Source organism: Chionomys nivalis, chromosome 9 (genome assembly GCF_950005125.1).
Source record: "Chionomys nivalis chromosome 9, mChiNiv1.1, whole genome shotgun sequence".
Classification (NCBI taxonomy): Eukaryota; Metazoa; Chordata; class Mammalia; order Rodentia; family Cricetidae; genus Chionomys; species Chionomys nivalis.
In genome coordinates, this window is record NC_080094.1 from 83,954,858 (window position 1) to 83,975,234 (window position 20,377).

Below are 20,377 nucleotides of genomic sequence, written 5' to 3' on the forward strand. Positions count from 1 at the left end.
TAGAGCTTTGGTGAAGACAACCCAGAGGTTTACTTACGACAATGTTGTGACTGTTGGCACTGTTTTCTCCAAGAGCCTGGAGAAGCTGATCAATAGAGGAGTATGGGAGCCATACCATTGGGGCTGTTGCAGACAGCGGGAACTGAAAGAAAATGTCTGTTATTAACATGACATCATTTCTTCTAAGTAGTTGCTTTTGCAGGATTCTATACATGAAACATTTTAACCCACCTACACCATGGTTAAGAAATTGTATGGGGCTCGTGAGATGGTAAAGGCACTTGCTACCAAGCCTAAGTTACTGATTTCAATCTCGGATCACATAGTGGAAAGAAAGACATGGATCCCCCAAGTTGTTCTCTGACCACCATGTGCAGTGTGGCATATGTGTGTATGCACACACAATAAGTAAGTGTAATAAGAAAAAGGAATTACATGTACATAACACACATACTTGAATTCCTTCCTTTTCTTTCAATTAAGTAAATATACCTTGCGCTATCATTCATCTGATCTCTAAGAGTTCCAGGACAACCAGAACTACATAATACAGAGACCATATCTCAAAAACACCAAAAAAAGAAAGAGTGCATCTGAATTTGATTCCCAGAATCCTTATCAGGCAGTTCACAACTGCCTGTGACTCTAGCTCCAGAGAAGCCAAACCTCCGGCCTTCTCAGGCACTCACAGGCAGGTGGTGCATACACACAATTAAAAATACATCCTTTTTCTCTTCCTTCCTTCCTTTCTTTTTTTAGACAAAGTTTCTCTAGCTCTCCTGGAACTCTGTAGACCAGGCTGGTCTCGAACTCGCAGAGATCCGCCTGCCTCTGCCCCTCAGGTGCTGGGATTAAAGGAGTGCGCAACCACACCTGGCTAAAAATAAACCTTAAAAAAGAAGAAAAGAAACTAGAGATCCCTAGAGTATCAATATTTCACTATATAACTATATACTTTATATCAATTTACTTTAAATACTCCCTTACTTATTACTTAGTGTGGTAATACACAATCAAAAGTAAACATTCACATGCATCTACCTCAATTCCAAAGTACTGGTGTCCTTTCCCTAATACAGCATCCACATACTCGGAGACCAAATCGACAGCTTCTTCTAAAAGGTCATAGTTCAGGTACAGACGAAGCAACTCAGCAGCATCGACTTTCTGTAAAAAGCAACAATTATAAGCATGTCTACTCCCAGTTGGAATAGAACAGTGCTGCCTTCTAGAATGTTTTAGAAATTATGCAAGAAACCAAATGCTCACACCCCTAAATGTACTACCAAAACATATATTGTTTCTGTGCATCAACAAATATCAGGTTTTCCTATTAATGTTTTTCCCCTATTAATGTTTTCAATACAGTTGTATTTCAACTTATAAGAAACATCTAGGTAAGCAGGGCTATATAGTCCTACCTCAAAACAAACAACACACAATTAAAAAAAGGTTGCTTATGAGCGCCTGGGTTTATTCATCTGTTCCTCAGATTTATAAACTCTCCAAGAGCCCAGTTACCTCCAGGCATACAGTAAAGCTCCATCTGTTGAATGGCTTTTCTCTTCTGTTTTGTGATCCAAGACATGTTTTAACTTGTCCCTATTTCAATTTTACATTAGTAATGTCAACATGTCTTCCCAGAAATGCTGAGCACTAAAGTGACAGGATATATACACCAATTCTTAGAAATAATGAAATGCAAAAGTACCACCAGTTTTAAATTTGTACTTTATGTAAATCAAGTGATAGAAAGACAAACAGCCTCACTTATGAACAGTAAGTATGCTTTACTATATTACATGAGGATATTGTACCACTTCCCCACTACCACCCAAGTCAAGGTTTCTCTGTGTAGCCCTGGCTGTCCTGGAACTCCCTCTGTAGACCAGGCTGGTCTTGAACTCAGAGATACACCTGCCTCTGCCTCCTGAGTACTGGGATTAAAGGTGGGCACCACCAGCCAGATCCTCTGTATTCCATTATAGTGAGGATACTGTACTCTATTACAGGGATTATGTGAACTCAATGGATACTCTATTACAGTGAGGATGCTGAATTCTATTATTGTAATCATGTTTTACTCAATGAATACTTTATTATAACGAAGATGCTTTTTTTGTTCTGATATAATCTCAATTTTCCTCTTCCCATTTTAGCTACTTTTCTCTACTTTCCTCTCTCTCTCTCTTTTTTTTTTTTTTTTTGAGGCAGGGTTTCTTGAATTTCTGACCCTGTATGTGCACCACCACACCCAGTTTAGGCAGTGCTAGGGATTAAGTTCAGCACTTCCTGTATGCTAGGTAAACTGTTTCGGCTTTTTTGAGACAGGGTCTTGCTATGTAACCCAGGCTGGCCTTGAACTTCTGCTCAGTCTTCCAAGTTCTGTAATTACAAATGCCTAACACCATACTGGGTTGTTCTTTTGACAAACAAACAAACAAACAAACAAAAACCCTCTATAAAAGTGCTTCAGACTATTATCTTCAAACTCAAGTGCACATCCTAAGCAGATCAGAACTGCCTGCCTCAGCAGCATAAATGCTAAAACTAGAATGATAAATAGAAGATTGGCATGGCTCCTATACAAGAACAGCACATGAACTCATGAAACTTATATACTAAAATAACAACAACAACAAAAACTTGGTTTGGTCCTGCACACTTTAATAGTTGGAGGGGGAGGCTGGTGGAATTTGAACCTAGTCTGGTTTACATAGTAAATTCAAGACCAGCCCAGTTTACAGCAAATTCTAGGCCAGCCAGAACTACAGCAGAACCCTGTCTCAAATAAACAAATGAATAAATAAATAAGCTTGTCAAAATGTGGAGTTCTCTTATCTTGCCCCAGGTAATCTTACTTTGTAGTCTTACATGAGACCTAGGAATCTACATTTTAAAGAAGATAGCATTCAAGCCATTTTGCTATAGATGATTTTTGTATAGTCCAGATGTGGATTCCTATATTAGAGGTCTAGACCCCAATGCGATAGCACTGAGAGAGAAAGGGACCTTTGAGAAGTAGGACCAAGTGGAGGATGTTTAGAGGGAGGAGGGCACTGTCCTCTCTGAAGAACTGTTCTCTGGCTTCCTGTCTGATGACATGACCATATTATTCTCCCATGCATTCCCATTACAGTGCAGTCTGCTATGCTACAACAGTACTCACTGACGGCAACAACAACGAGCCATGTGTTCTTCATGTTTAGCTTATAAAACTGTGAGCAAAAAACACCATTTCTCTATAAAGCTGGCCTGCCCAGGTACTTCTTCATGTGAACAGACAACAGACCAATATATAATCCTGATTCTAAAAAACACTGTTGTACTAATTGGTAATCATTCTACCCACTGCTATCAAGTTTTTGAGCAACAATAGTAGATACTGTACCATATCTAATAATACACTACTCATTACTCTAAGATCACTGTTTAGTGAGTACAGAAGTAGATATTAATCTAATTATTAATCCATGAAACTTTAAATCTAAATTCCTAGTACTCAATTGCTAGAATGCTTACTTAAATTCCCATTACTATGTGTAGAATTTAACTTAAATTATTTTAGTCCTGTTAGTTGTGATTGAGATATAAATATAAACCAGTGAATTCTCTCTGTTCCCCTCTTCCACCTTTTGCCAGTGTCTCATTTAGCCTAGGCAGACCCTGAACTCACTATGTAGCGATGGCTGCCTCTACCTCCCAACTACTGCCACCACAAGTGGCTTGTGAGTCAGAACATTTTCTCAAATTATCACCCCACTTCAGTATCACATACCTTGTAACTGTTTATAAGCCAGTTAGGCAGAGGGACTCCATGAGACAGCAACTTGTTGATCACACAATGATGATACAAGTTATTCTGGACTCTGTATCTTTCCAAGTAAGTTGACAATAACCTCCATGCTTCATCTGTAGCACTTGAAAAAGGTAAAAAGGACAAAGGAGTTCAGATTCCTTTCCTATTACTTAATTATTAGAGATGGGGGTCTTACTATGTATACCAGGTTGATCTTAAGAGCCTACTATCTGCCTCCTGAGTGCTTGATTATAGGTGTGAGCAGACACACTGAAGCTGTTTCAGATTTAAAAAAGATTATACGTTACACTTATTTTAGTGTGTGTGTGTGTGTATGTGTGTGGGTGTTCATACACCATGCCGTCCATCTGGAAGTTACAGAACAACTTTTTAAGAGTTGACTCTCTTTTCTACAATGTGGGTAACAGGAAATCAAATTAGGGTCCTCTGTAAGGACCTGCTAAGTCATCTCTTCAGTTAACAAATGAATTGGTAATACAGCTAAATGATAACAAGAAATTAGATGAGCTAATAAAAACTGGAGTTACAGACAGTTGTGAACTGACATGTAGGTGCTGGAAACTGAACCCAGGTCTGCTGGAAGAATAGCCAGTGCTTGTAACTGCTGAGCCATCTCTCCAGCCCCAAAAACATTTTAAAAAGAAATCAAATGAGTTAAGATTTATTTTTCTCTTACTAACTACATACAATTTATTTAATTCATTTGTTCTAGGATTTTAAAGAAAAAAAGAAATTGGTTCACACCATTAGTACTGATCTCCCAAACTGACCAAGCAATAGATTCATGTAGGAAACAATTAAAACAATTTTTATGTATATGAATATTTTATCTGTATGTATGTATATGCACCATGTGTGTTCCTGGTGCCCATGGAGGCCAGAAGAGGGTATCAGATTCCCCTGGAACTGTAGTTATGATCCACCATATAAATGTTACAAACTAAATCTGGTCCTCTGCAAGAGCAGCATATACTTTTAACTGCTGAGCCATCTATCCAGTCTCTCATGTAAAAATTTTAATGTTCTCTGAACAAAGGAATTTAAAAAGAAGAAAAAAAAATTTTTTAATGTTCTAAACTTCAGAGTTTAAAAATAGTAACAGAGAACTTCTGCTAGAGGGAGCAGTGGTGGCCTATATGACAGTACTTGATCTGTGGAGGCGAGAGATCACGAGTTCAAGACCAGCCTGCTTATAGGAAACCCTGTCTCAAGAAAACAAAACAAAACAAACAGATTCAACGCAATGCCCATCAAAATTCTTTAAGGACCTGGAAAGAACAGTGCACAACTTCATATGGAAAAGCAAAAAACCCAGGACAGCCAAAACAATCCTGTACAATAAAAGAACTTCTGGAGGCATCACAATCCCTGACATCAAACTCTACTACAGAGCTACAGTACTGAAAACAGCCTGGAATTGGCATAGGAACAGACAGAAGGACCAATGGAACAGAATAGAAGACCCGGATATCAACCCACACACCTTCGAACACCTGATATTTGATGAAGAAGCAAACAATATCAAATGGAAAGCATATTTAACAAGTGGTGCTGGCATAACTGGATATCAACATGTAGAAGAATGAAAACAGACCCATATCTATCACCATGCACAAAACTCAAATCCAAATGGATCAACGTCCTCAACATAAAGCTAGCCACACTGAACCTTATAGAAGAGAAAGTGGGAAGTACACTTGAACGCATTGGCACAGGACACCACTTCCTAAATATAACCCTAGCAGAAAAGACACTGAGAGAAACAATTAATAAATGGAACCTCCTGAAACTGAAAAGCTTCTGTAAAGCAAAGGACACGGTCAACAAGACAAAATGACAGCCTACAGAATGGGAAAAGATCTTCACTGACCCCACATCAGACAGAGGTCTGATCTCCAAAATATACAAAGAACTCAAGAAATTGGACACCAAAAGATCACATAATCCAATAAAAAAATGGAGTACAGACCTAAACAGAGAACTCTCAACAGAGGAATCTAAAATGGCTGAAAGACACTTAAGGAAATGTTCAACATCCTTAGTCAACAGAGAAATGCAAATCAAAACAACTCTGAGATTCCATCTTAAACCTGTAAGAATGGCCAAAATCAAAAACACTCATGCTGGAGAGGTTGTGGGGAAAGGGGAACACTTCTGCATTGCCGGTGGGAATGCAAGCTGGTACAAAACCTTTGGATGTCAGTGTGGCAATTTCTCAGAAAATTAGGAAACAGCCTTCCTCAAGACTCAGTAATATCACTTTTGGGTATATATCCAAAGGGTGCTCAATTGTGCTACAAGGACATGTGCTCAACTATGTTCCTAGAAGCTTTGTTTGTCACAGCCAGAACCTGGCAACAATCTAAATGCCCCTTGACCGAAGAATGAATAAAGAAAATGTGGTACATTTACACAATGGAGTACTACACAGCAGAAAAAAATAACGACATCTTGAATTTTGCAGGAAAATGGATGGAGCTAGAAAACATTATTTTGAGTGAGATAACCCAGACACAGAAAGACAATTATCACATGTACTCACTCATAGGTGGTTTTTAAACATAAAGCAAAGAAAGCCAGCCCACAAACCACAATCCCAGAGAACTTAGACAACAATGAAGACACTAAGAGAGACTTATATAGATCTAGTCTACATGGGAAGTATAAAAAGACAAGCTCTCCTGAGTAAATTGGGAGCATGGGGACCTTGGGGTAGGATTGAAGCGGGGAAGAGAGAGGTAGGGAGGGAAGCAGAGAAAAATGTAGAGCTCAATAAATATCAATAAAAAGTGAAAAAAATTAATACACACAAAAAAACAAAAACAAGCTGGGCAGTGGTGGTATATACCTTTAATTTCAGCACTTGAGAGGCAGAGGCAGGCAGATCTCTGAGTTTGAGGTCAGCCTGATCTATAATGCAAGCTCTAGGACAGCTAGAGCTGTTACGAGAAACCCTGTCTCAAAAACCAAACAAAGACCTATGAAAAAAACAAACGTATAGAAAACAAAAACCACTGGAACAGCAGATCTCTTAGAAGGTACAGGTGCTTTTTGATAAGCCTATCAACCTCAGTTTGATCCCTGGGACCTACAAGATGAAAGAGACTCCTGAAAGTTGTCCTCTGACCCACATATACTCCCCGAGGACGCTATGTCACTCTCCAGACTGCAATGAATGAATGAATGAATGAATGAATGAATGAATGAAAGAATTAAAGAAGGAAGGAAGGAAGGAAAGAAAGAAAGAAAGAAAGAAAGAAAGAAAGAAAGAAAGAAAGAAAGAAAGAGGAAGAAAACAAAAGCAAACCCCCAACCGTTAAGAGCCAGTGTGAGATGGCTTGGTAGGTAAGGTCCTTGCTGAGTAAGTCTAGAGATCAGAGTCAGGTCATGGGGACCCAGGTAAAGGTAGGTTTACTGACTCCATTTGTTTCCCACTAATACTAAAAATAGAGAGTAAAAAGGCTGTAATTTGAAAATGGTCCCTCCAAGCTCATCTGTTAGAAACAGTTTTAAAACAAGACCTATTTATTTACTTACTTTCTTTTTTTTTTTTTTTTTTTTTTTTTGAGACAGGATCTCTCTGGGTAGCCCTGGTTGCCCAGAAACTTAATCTGTAAACCAGGCTGGTCTGGAACTCAGAGATAGAGATCCCTTCTTTGGCCTCACAAGTGCTGGGATTAAAGGTGTGCACTACCACTGCATGGCACAAGATTTATGTGTATGCATGTATGTCCGTCCATCCATCCATCCATTATCTATCTATGCATGTGTACAGGTGTCTGCAGAGGCCAGTTTAGGTTGTCAGATTCCTGGAATTGAAGTTACAGATGGTTGTGAGCTGGCCAGTATGGGTGCTGGGAACTAACTGAGCCACCTCTCCAGCCCTTATTAGGGCAACAATCTTCAATGTAATAGTTTTGAGAAATATGGTCTAGTAAGAAGTTCCTGCCTCATGAACATATCAGCGTCCCTACTGAAGAAGTGGATTAATCATTATGGATAGACTTAGTGTAAAGAAGAGACTATTCCTTTCTTGATGTAGGACTTTTAGCTTCCAGAACATGAAGAAAAGAACATTGTACTGTTTATAGATCATACAAGCACAGATATGCTGTAGCATCAGTAGAGAACAGATTTAAACAAGAACTTTCACATTCTAAACACTATCACTTTAAATACTACATACAGCATAAATGCATTTCACAGAAGGTAGTTTACTACAATTAGGATCGTTTGAGAGAATTCTGAAGAGACGGAGTTTCTTGGGGTTTTGAGCAAAGTAAGTACATAAAGGAGATCAGAACAAAGCAGACCCTGGAGGGTAGTGCAGGCTGCTAAAGAGGGACTTGTAAAGAGAGCACTGACAGCAGCCATACAGTCTCAGTGTGGTAGAAGGAATGGGGGAAAATCAGTTGAGTCAAGAAAATAAAGACCTTTGTTTTAAGACTCATTTAAAAAAAAAAAATCTCGTTTTTTTGGCTTTATGTGTATCTGTGCACCACATGCATGCAATACCTAGAAGGGGGTGTTGGATCCCATGGAACCAGAGTTACAGGAAGTTGTGAGCTGCCATGTGGGTGCTGGAAATTAAACCCAGGTCCTTTGAAGGAACAGTAAGTGCTCTTAAAAAACGGAGTGATCTCTTCAGTTTCAAGGCTGTGGGTTTTTTTTTGTTTTGTTTTTCCCTTTGAGAAATGGTCTTGCTATGTTGCCCAGGCTGGCCTTAATTTTGTGGTTATGAGTGATATTCTTGCCCCAGCCTTGAAAGTAGCTGTGAACCTAGGCTATCTATTCCACACTAAGCTAAGAGGTCCCTCTGCTTTTGAGGAAGGGGATATGGAGAGATATCGCATAGACAATACATCATGGTCTTAACTATAACTGTCAGCCTAATTATAAACTTCTAGCTTTTATTTTTATTTTGAGACAGGGTCTCTCTATTAAGTAGCTCTGGCTGTTACAGAACTTGTTATGTAGACTAGGTTGGCCCCACACTCACACACTGCCACCTATCCCTGCTTCCTAAGTGCTGGGATTAAAACCAAGCTCTACTACCCAGCATTTTTAATTTATTTTTTAAAAAGACTGTTGTGAGTTGCCTGATGTGGGTGCTAGGAGTCAAACTTGAGTCTTGCAAGAGCAATAAGCCCCTTTTAATTAATTAATTAATTATGTTTGAGACAGGGTTTCTACCTAGCTCTGGCTGTAACGGAACTTACTATGTAGACCAGGCTGACTTCAAACTCACAGAGAACAGCTTGCCTCTCTCTCCCTAGTTCTGGGATTAAAGGTGTATGCCATGTCTGGTTGTAACATGTACTCTTAATCACTGAGCCATCTCTCCAGACTAACTTCCAGATTCTATAAAAACTTAGCAGAAGGCTGAAGGGATAGCTCAGATGTTTCTCCAGAAAACCCACATAATTCCCAGCATCAGTATTAGGTGGTTACAACTTCCCGTAACTTGAAAAGACACAAGTACGCACACACCATATAAATAAAGACAGGTATGACATTGCATGAGTGTAAACAATCCCATCACTCAGGAGGGTGAGGCAGGAGAAAAGTGTGGGCTACATAATAAGATCACATTTAAAAACAACAATAAGAAACCTCAAATTAAGGCAGGTGGTGGGGGTGCATGCCTTTAAAATCCCAGGATTGAAGAGACAGAGGCAAGTGGATCTTAGTGAGTTTGAGGCTAGCCTGGATTACAAAATGAGTTTCAGGACAGCCAGGACTGATACACAGATCAGTGTACCTGTCTCAAAAAGAAAAACAAAAATTCTAAACGTTATCTATTCAAGGAAAGAGTGCTATAGCTTTGCAAAAGGTGAATCTATCAGGCCTACAGGAACACGAGGCTACCTGGACTCCTTCGTAGTGATGACAGAAGACAGCTGATTGGCTGCTAGCCAGGCCCAGGCTTCTGCTTGTGCTGCTTCTCCTCCAAACTGCAACTTGATGCATCTGCAATAAAAATGGTCCAAGGCAGCTGAGTCAGCTTTAGCTCTGGCCTATCACTGAGTTCATTACTAGTACACTGGCTTCTCCTCCTCCTAAAAGTCCCGCAGCTGGATGACCCACATGCCTATTAGTCATCAAGAGACATTTGCAAACCTTCAATCCCAGCACTTGGGAGACAGAGGAAGGTAGATGGCTGAGATCTCAGCCAGCCTTGGCTACACAGTCCCTATCTCAAAACTAAAAATTAGAATGTTTCATTAAGAAATTCTTTATTATATATATGGGTGTTTTGCCTGAGGTATATCTGTTCACCATCTGCAAGTCTGGTACATGTAGAGGCCAAGCACCTGGTGCTCCCAGCCTTCGAGCTATCTCTCCAGCTTCCCAAATTAGAATGTTTCACAAACAAGTTACCAGTAGCTGTAAGTTCAATAAAAAGTTGTCTGTAATACCAGCACTTAGAAGGCTGGAGTACCTATGACTTTTAGGCCAGCCCGGGTTATATGGAGAGAAACCCCGTCTCAAAAAACAAGTGCTCGGAGCAGAACTTAGGAAGGACCCTGCACAAGCTAGGCATGTCCATCACCGTATTAAACTCCCAGCTCATAATTGCCTTTTAGGGATAGTTGAGTGGCTGAGTGGATAAAGTGCTTGTTACATAAGTGTAGTACACAAGTTTGATTCCCAGCAACCAAATAAAAAGCTGGGCATGGTGGCATGAAGTAATCCCAGTGTTGGGGAGGTAGAAACAGGAGCACTCCTAAGTTCACTGGCCCACCAACCTAGCCTAATGGGCAAGTCCCAGACGCCAGTGAGATCCTGTCTCAAAACTAAGGTGGAAGTTCAAGAGAACAATATCCCAAGTTATCTTTACACACACACGAGAAGAGGACAAACAAGAAACAGTTTTCAAAAAAATGACTACAAGAGCCAAAAGCTATCCCAAAGGATTGAAAGGAGCACATGCCTCATCTAGAATGAACACTATTACCATCATCTAACTCAGAATGTCTTCCCAAGAAACCTAAAAAAATCTAGATGTTTGGTTTGTTTTTGAGACATGGTCTATATAGCTGAGGCTAGCCTTGAATTCAATTCTCCTGCCTTTACCTGTCCACTACTCCTGATAAAGTTATGTTTAAAATAAAATTATAAGTTATCAATTTAAAAAAATTCCTGCATAAATCAGAGCACCTCTTTATAATGGTTTAGCAGCTTCTGATTATTTGTTATCACACTAAATAATAAGACAGAATTTCTGATTAGAAAATTAGACTTTTTGCCGGGCGGTGGTGGCGCACGCCTTTAATCCCAGCACTCGGGAGGCAGAGGCAGGCGGATCTCTGTGAGTTCGAGACCAGCCTGGTCTACAGAGCTAGTTCCAGGACAGGCTCCAAAGCCATAGAGAAACCCTGTCTCGAAAAACCAAAAAAAAAAAAAGAAAATTAGACTTTTAGTTGTTTTTAGTTGTTGTTTTTTGAGACAGAGTTTCTCTGCATAGCCTTGGAGCCTGTTATAGAACTCACTCTGTAGACCAGGCTGGCCTCGAACTCAGAGATCCACCTGCCTCTGCCTCCCAAGTACTGGGATTAAAGGCGTGTGCCACTGCCACCCAGAGACATTAAGGCTATTAAAAGTTAATTTTTACTTACTTAAAAGCAAGTCCCTCAAAGACTGGTGTTAAGGGAAGCTTAAAAGTCTGACACAGTGATATGGCAGTGTCAAAGAGTCCGGCCTGAACCAGAAGAGTGACCATCTCCTTCGCTGATGAACTTCCTGTGGAAATGGAATATAGCCAGTTAGTTCACCTAAGGGTGTACACAAATGAGACAAAAAGCTTTGATTGTTGACAAACATCTGAATAACACCACTGCCTGGTCCTGTGTCATTGGTACTGGTTGGTTAGAAGTTAATTCCTACCTGCAATGGCAATCGCTGATGGATCATGCCGAGCCAACGTAAGGCGAATTCGAGCTAAAGAACATTCTTTTTCCAGATCTTCCAGTTCCAGAATTTCAATTTGTCGATTGCCTAAAAACCAAATAAATTTTATTACCCAAAGTATAAGGAAGTATCTATTAAGTGAACTTGTTACTTTTGAGGGACGAAAGTGGGACAAGGTCTCTCAGTTTAATTCTCCAAGGCACAGAGGAAGAAATGAAGAAAACAGAGGATTCAGTAAAAATTAAGCAATGCCCCTAGCCCCCTGAGACAGGGTTTCTCCGTGTAGCCTTAGCTGTCCTGGAACTTGTTTTTTCTGTTTTGTTTTTCTTCAAGACAGGGTTTTTAAAAAAAAAAAAAAAAAAAAAAAAAAAAAAAAAAAAAAGAAGACAGGGTTTTTCTGTAGGTTTGAATTCTTTCCTGGAACTCCCTCTGTAGACCAGGCTGGCCTCAAATTCACAGAGATCTGCCTCCTGAGTGCTGAGAGTAAAGCTGTGTGCCACCTACCGCCAGGTTAGGCCACAGAGATTCCCAAAATACTTAAAAGTAATTTTCATTTCTTTATATGACAGTATGATATTTTCAAAGGCTTCTTAAAACAACCTTTAACAGATTAGAAAGTTGAAACCAAAACAAAATGTAATTTGACCATATGTACTGACTATGTGTAATATTTTTTTAAAGGTTTATTTAACTTTTTAAATTTTATTTTATGTGCATTGGTATGAAGGTGTCAGATCCCCTGCAACTGGATCTTTAGACAGTTGTGAACTGCCATATGGGTGCTGGGAATTGAACCCGGGTCCTTTGGAAGAAGTCAGTGTTCTTAACCACTGAGCCATCTCTCCAGCCCCTGTATGTGTAGTATTAATAGTATATATGCTACCAGCTGTCTATAATATAATCACTGTAACACACACACACACACACACACACACACACACACACCCTTAATCCATATGTCTCCTAAACTGTAACAATAGCTACTGTCCAAAGATGAGAAATCCCTGACTCACTTGGGGCAACTGTGCACTCGCCATCATGATTCCTCTTGGGAGATGCGCCAGGGCGATCAGACTGAAAACAAAAAACAGGGACTTAGCTGCAAAAGATAGTTCTTTTTTTGGGGGGTGGGGTGGGTGGTTGAGACAAGGTCTCTCTGTGTAGCCTTGGCTGTCCTACAACTCACAAAGCTCCATCTGCCTCTGTCTCCTGGGAAAGTGCTGTCTGTACCACCTCTGCCTACCTAAAAGACAATATTTTATTTTTATAGCATTAACTACTAAAGCATTCATGCCTAAATTCTCAAGAGAATTTTTTTTATTTTTTATTTTTTATGGCAGGGCCTCACTACATAGCTTATGCTGTCCTGTCCTGGAACTCACTATGTAAATCAGGCTAACCTCAAAGCCACAGAGTCTAACTGCTTCTGCTTCCCAAGTGCTGGAATCAAAGGCGTGCACCACCATACCTGGTACAGGGATACTGAAACCATCATTCAACAAAATGCAGCTAATTATCAAGGACTCATTTATCTACCACATGTTATTTACACCAAGGTCATAGATTTGATCTGTATATAAATCACATGCTTTTCACCAGCTCCATAGTTCTATCATCAGTGGTAACTTTGGGCAATAGCCTACTAACACAAAGAACCATCAGCAGGATAAAAAAAACTGTATCTGCCTTCTCAAATGCTAACTATTAATAAACAAGACTGAATTTAAAAGTGCCTATCATGTAATAAGCATGTTTTTGAGACAGGGTGTCATGTAAACGAGGCTAGCCGGCCTTAAATTCAGTACGTGACTGAGGCTATATTTGAAGTCCTGGTCCTCCTTGTCTCTACTTCCTGCGTGCTGGTATTATAGGTATGTGCCACCATCACCAGCGCCTTTAGTAGACATTTTAAATTAAATGAAGAGGGGGCTGGACAGATGGCTCAGTGGTTAAGAGCACTGGCTGTTCTTCCAGAGGTCCCGAGTTCAATTTCCAGCAACCACATGGTGGCTCACAACCATCTGTAATGAGATCTGGTGCCCTCTTCTGGTGTGCGGGCATACATGGAGGCAGAATGTTGTATACATAATAAATAAATCTTTAAAAAAAATTAAATAAAGCAAAATGAAACTTAAAAAAACAAAACAAAAAACCCCAAACCAAAAACTAATGATTCGAAAATACTGCAAAGAAGTTTTCATACCACTGCCCCAGAAGCTGGCTGTACGATCCATGCATACTCTGGACGAATAAGGCGTAAACAGTTAATAGCAGCCAGATAACAGTTGCCTTGCTTCTCGAGTCCCCGGAGAGTTCGAACTTCTCTGCCAAGGCGCATACCATATTCAAACATCACTGTACCAGCTATGAGACAAAAGTAAATTAGACAGAAATGTTTCTTTAAGATACACATGAGACACTAAAATTTGAGGAAACACTGTGTGTAATGTAAAGCCACACACAAAACTGCTGGTGAAGATATCAAGCACAACCCCTGTGGCACCTTTTCAGGAAATGTAAAAATACAGCGTCTGTGAGGCCTGGCTGGCCTTGAATTCACTTTGCAGCTAAAGATGACATTGAGTTCTTAATCCTGCATTTATGTCCCAATTGATGGATTACAGGTAAGTACCATCATGTCTGGCTGTATTTTTGTGTCTCTGTGTATGCTTGTGAGCGTATGTGAAGGCCAGAGGACAAACTTGGGTGTTCTGCAGGAGCCATGTATTGTTGTTAAGACAGGGTTGCTCACTGGTCTGTACTTCTCTACTTAGGTTAAGCTAGCTGGCCACAGAGCCCTAGGAAACTCCATCTGTCTCCACGACAGGATGACAAGAGCACACAAATCCATGCCTAGCTTTTCAGGTGGGTTCTGGATCTAACCCAGGTCCTATGCCCACTCACCATGTGCTTTACTGACTGTAAAGCTCGCTACCAGGCCCCCATTTTTGGCTTTCTGAAAGCAAGACTTTGAAGAGACTATTCTGAAGAATTATTTACAACAGCCAAAATGCAGAAGTGATTCATGTATCCACTGATAGATGAAAAAATAAAATATAATATTTTGATACACCTATAACATTTTTTGGAGGTGTAGTGGTGCTAGTAATCAAACCCAGAGCCTCCATACATGCTAAGCAAGTTTTCTACCACTGAACCCATATAATTCAATCTTAAAATGGAAAATAAAAAGGAAATACTAACACATGCAGCTGCATGGATGAACCCTAAAGTCAAGCTAACTCAAATAAGCCAGTTCCAAAGACAAGTACTGCAGATTGCAGCAGTCAGATTCCGAAAAGGCAAGCGAACAGCGCATGTTAGAGATGGAGAGTGCAGGAGAAACAGTGGCACAGACCTTCCGTTTCTTAGGAGGAAAAGAGTGTTTGGAGAGTGGTCATATAACACTTGGAATGTCTAGCTACCTCTGAACAGTTCACTCACAAATGGCTAACCCAGAAGGGGGAGAAGGCTAGAAGTAGTTTAGTCACAGAGCCTAAATGCTTGGGCCTCTGAGTTTGAGCTCTAATATGAAAAAGAAAACAAAGACAAAAATAGTAAAAACTGCCAACATGGGGCTGGTAGGATAGCTCAGTAAATAAAGGCACTTAATGCTAAACTGGACAACCTGCATTTGATCCCTGGAACCCACATGGTCAGAGGAGAGAACCAACTCTGTGACCTTGTGAGCCACAAGTCTCTCCTAACACATGTACATAGAAGAAACTAATTTAAAAACCCTACTCAAAAGAGATGGCTCAGGGGTAAGAGCTTGTGTTACTGTTGCAGAAGCCTTGAGCTCAATTCCCAGCACACACGATGGGCAACTAACAACCACCTTTACCTTTCAAAAATGTATAGCAAAGTATAAGCTTTCAATATATATATATGTGTGTGTGTATGTGTGTGTATACATGTATATATATAGCTCATCTCTCCAGGACCCTGTAGCCCTTTAAAAAAGTGATAAAATATACACAGCATAAAATATGCCATTTAGTGGTTCATTTGTAGTTGTTTAATGTAGGATATTTGCTTATATGTATGTCTGTCCATCACCTAGTATTCTGTGCTTTTGGTAACTGAATTCTGGTCCGTATATTTGTGCAGCAAGTGTTTTTACTGCTGGGCTAATTCTTTATAGTCCTCATTTTTATTTTTCTTGGTATAAGAGGATGTTGCCTGTAGTGGTGGTGCACACCTTTAATCCCAGCACTCAGGAGACAGAGACAGGTGGATCTCTGTGAGTTTGAGGCCATCTTGATCTATTTAGCCAGAGCTACATAGTGAGAAGAGAGAGAGTAAGAGAGAAAGAGAACCAAGTGGTGTTGGTCACGCATTTAATACCAGCACTTGGGAGGCAAAAAAGCAGGTGGATCTCTGAGTTCAAGGCCAACTTGGTCTATAGAGTTCTAGGAGCTACTTTAAAAAAAGAAAGAGAGCCGGGCGGTGGTGGCGCACGCCTTTAATCCCAGCACTCGGGAGGCAGAGGCAGGCGGATCTCTGTGAGTTCGAGACCAGCCTGGTCTACAAGAGCTAGTTCCAGGACAGGCTCCAAAACCACAGAGAAACCCTGTCTCGAAAAACCGTAAAAAAAACCAAAAAACAAACAACAAAAAAAAAAAAAACAAAAAAAATAAAAAAAGAGAGAGAATGCCCATAGTCCTCTGCAGTATTTATATATTAAGAGTTATGACGTCTGTAACTTACTTTTAACGTGATCAGCAAACAGAAGTGGTCTATGAGACTCAAAATCAGGTCACCAGGCAGCAAGTACCTTTACCTGCTAAGCCATCTTGATGGTCAAAATTTAGATTACTAAGATATCATTTTATCAAATGATTTTTTGTCTTCAGTTTTGAGAACTGAGCCTAGGGTATTAAACATGCTAGGCAAATGATCTGCCACTGAACTATATCCTCATATCTCCTCTAAAATTATTATTTGAGGGGCTGGAGAGATGGCTCAGTGGTTAAGAGCACCACCTGCTCTTCCAAAGGTCCTGAGTTCAATTCCCAGCAACCACATGGTGGCTCACAACCATCTGTAATGAGATCTGGTGCCCTCTTCGGGCCTGTAGGCAAAGCACTGAGGATACTGTATATGTAATAAATAAATAAATCTTTAAAATTATTATTTGAGACAGGATCTCACTATGTAGTAGCATTGGTTGACCTGGAACTTGCTACGTAGACCAGGCTGGTCTCTGCGGGGATTAAAGGTATGCACCACCACACTCAGACCATCTCATATTATTTCATCTCTAATCTAGGTTCCCCTGCCCCCTCTACACTCTACAACCCTATTTTTAGACTTGGTCTTATGTAGCACTGGTTCAAGAATGACCTAGAACTTTTGATCTTCATGCCTCCAACTCCCAGGTACTAGGTGTGGTGTATACCACCATTCTTCCTTTATGTGGTACTGATCAATAACCCAGAGCTTGTTGCATGCTAGGCAAACACACAACCAACAGAGTTATATCCAGGTCTATATCTCTAATAGGTTTTATTAAGTTAACCCTAAAACAATTTTTGACCAAAGGTTTATCCAACACAGGCTATCCATGAACTCATGATTCCCCGTTCTTCAACCTTCCAAGTGCTGGGATTAAAGGTATACACTACAATGCGTACTCATTTGATAACTTTTTCTGCTTATTTGTTTATTCATTTATTTATTTTTTTCCGAGACAGGGTTTCTCTGGGTATCAGCTGTAGCTGTCCTGGAACTAGCTCTTGTAAACCAAGCTGGCCTCTAACTCACAGAGATCTACCTGCCTCTGCTTCCAGAGCCCTGGGATTAAAGGCATGTGCCACTACCATCAGGCTATTTATTTATTTGTTTGTTTATTTTTGAGACAAAGTTTCATTATTTATTATTGGCTGGTCTGAAGCGCCTTATGTAGACCATGCAGACCTCCAATTCACAGAGATTCACTTGCCTCTGGAGTTCTGGGATTAAAATCAAGTTGTTCATTTAATTATTTATTTAATTTTAATTTGGTTTTTCAAGACAGGATTTCTCTGTGTTTATGTAGCCTTGGTTGTCCTGGAATTCAATCTGTAGACTAGGCTGGCCTTGAACTCACAGAGATCTGCCTGCCTCTGCCTCCTATTGCTACCACCATCCAGCTTTCATTTAATTATACTTCTAAACATCAAATTGTCATCTCTTTTAAAAGAATTTGAATAACACTGACATGATAATTCAACAATTGATAATAGGGAAGACTATATATTATACTCAGATGACTTAAGAATATTTAAGCAGTTAGGTGTTTGCTTGGAGACAAACGTGAAAGAGCACAGGAGCTAAACACGAAGGAACACAAAGTGCTTTCAGTTTGAGAAAGCCAATATTCCCTTCACAATCAGAAGAAAATGTAGAGTACCAGCTCACTGGAATTTACTTGAAAATGTCCTAGAATGGGAACACATACACAATCAATTCTTTTAAACATGACACGATTTCTTAAAAATTTGTTTTTATTTCATGTGCTTTGTGTTTTTTTTTTTTTTAAATCTGTCTTGTATGTCTGTGTGAGTGTGCCAGATTTTGGAGTTACAAACAGTTGTGAGTTGCCATGTGGTGCTGGGAATTGACCCAGGTCCTCCGGTGGAGTAGTAGCGCTCTCAACGAGTCATCTCTCCAGCCCCAGTTTTTCAATGTTATTGGACAAGTATATATTTTCCTAGTGTTACTAGATAATCATCAAAAGGTTGACACTAGTTTTTTACTTAAATATAACTAAAATACATGTCCAATAATATCTTTGGAAATATGACTAAACTCATAAAGTTGCTTTCAACAGCCAGGTTCCGGTTTAGTTGCTCACCTTTTCGGTAATTGTGGCGGTAGATGTGAAAAGCATAGAGAAGTTCGTAGTAATTGTGAGTCATAAGGTCCACAGCTCTAGCACGTGATTCAATTATTCCTACAACCTATCAAAAGACGAGCAATAAGATCTTGAAGTTAATAACAATCACGGCAATGAAAAGACTTGTTACTCGACAAAAGCGGACAGACTAATCACCTCATTATGCAGATTCACATAGGGAAATGCCACGAGGTCCTGCAATTGGGAGCGCTCGCAAAGAACCACCACCAGTTGTCGCAAGCAGTCCATCTGACTGCAAAGAGAGAAGATGAGGGCAAATTGTCTTAGCAAGTTAAACAGGGCTGTAAACTGTCTTCTCTAAAAATGACAAGGAGATTGATTACCTGCTGGAATCAGGAATTTGGGTTAGGGCCTCATATGCTTGGCTATTGTGACCTAAGTCCAAATGATGTTTGAAAATGCATGTTCTTAAAATAGCCTGAACCAAATATCAAAAAAAGAGCATTAGAAATTAAAATACCGTATTGATAACAAATCTTAAGTTAAACAACCAAACTTAGTTAGTTTGTACCTGACTTTTCCAGTCATCACTGGTTTCAGTAATTGCTACCGTAGCTAGCTGAATAATCAGTTCAGGCAATCCAACAACACCCAGTAGACTTAAAACCTACAAAGTTAAGAAATTTGTGTTAAAATTCATGTACTGGGGGCCCAAGAGGGCTCAGCGGTTCAGAACATGTTAGCTCTGGCAGTGTACCTAACTAAGTTCAACTCCCAGCACTCACATCAGATAGCACACATCTGTCCATAACTTTAGCTCTGGGGAGATCCCCAGCCTCCTTGGGCACTGGAATTCACATACACAGAAGCATACAGATTAAAAAATTCACCTGACAGTAGAGCTCTAGTGGTTCTAAGTTACTCAGAAAAGATAGCTAGGTGAGATCATGATGAAATAAGATGTGCTGACAAAGGAACTGAAGGGCGGTCCGTGGCAAAGACCTAGCAGAGACGTGTGTTTGAGGGCCTGGTCAGTTAACTAGCGTCACAGGGTGAGGTGCCAAGATGGACAGAATAATTTGGATAATATTTCAGAATTTTCAGCTGTACAGGGCATTATAGTGCATATCTGTAACCCTGGATTTGGGATGTGAAGGTAAGAGGAAGAGCGAGAGTTCAGCCAGGCTGGGCTACAGGAGATGCTATACCAAAACCCAACCAGTCAGCTAACCAACCCATCCAGCCACAGCTCAGCATAAAATCCATTTGTTTACCAGAAAATGCTACTACAACAACAGGCCCTAGCTATAGATCAATTTTGCTTGCTACTGTTAGGCCGAAACAGGTGAAATTTAAGAGATAATGCAAACATTCTATACAGAACTTCTAAGAACCACTACTAAGGAATAGCAGGTCATACAGGGCTTTTGGTCACCCTATTTATTTATTTACTTATTTATTTATTTAATAGACAGGGCTTTATTATATTACCAGACTTAATGGAACTCCTGAACTCAAGTAATCCTTATGTCTTAGTCTCCCAAATACTGAGACCATAGGCAGGAACATTTGTTCTTTCCCTATGGACAGATGTGATGAAGTAATGAAAAGTTCCCAAAGACATGGAAATGTCTGCATCCTTACATTTGCACCCAGTAAGCTGAGAGTACAAATATCACACTGATCACCAAGCCTCTATGGTGCTCTCACGACAGATGAAGACTTACAGACTCTCAGTAAAGGATGACATGTCCAAGCTCACTCAGTCTTGGTATTCCAATTCCCACATCGAAACTACAAGTTTT

At 40.0% G+C, this 20,377-nt stretch overlaps 1 protein-coding gene across 2 annotated transcripts in view; it reads right to left on the bottom strand.

Moving 5' to 3' along the window:
• Nup160 (nucleoporin 160) overlaps positions 1-20,377 on the bottom strand; it is a 61,102-nt gene that overhangs the window by 2,655 nt on the left and 38,070 nt on the right. For both annotated transcript variants that reach the window (XM_057781347.1, XM_057781348.1), the window contains 12 exons: positions 19,144-19,239; positions 18,956-19,050; positions 18,768-18,864; positions 18,570-18,675; positions 13,935-14,095; positions 12,745-12,805; positions 11,708-11,818; positions 11,440-11,563; positions 9,689-9,790; positions 3,779-3,920; positions 1,042-1,167; positions 38-142 (listed from right to left, as the gene is read on the bottom strand). In XM_057781347.1, the coding sequence (XP_057637330.1) occupies positions 38-142; positions 1,042-1,167; positions 3,779-3,920; positions 9,689-9,790; positions 11,440-11,563; positions 11,708-11,818; positions 12,745-12,805; positions 13,935-14,095; positions 18,570-18,675; positions 18,768-18,864; positions 18,956-19,050; positions 19,144-19,239 (1,326 nt within the window). The remainder of the gene's footprint in view (positions 1-37; positions 143-1,041; positions 1,168-3,778; positions 3,921-9,688; positions 9,791-11,439; positions 11,564-11,707; positions 11,819-12,744; positions 12,806-13,934; positions 14,096-18,569; positions 18,676-18,767; positions 18,865-18,955; positions 19,051-19,143; positions 19,240-20,377) is intronic.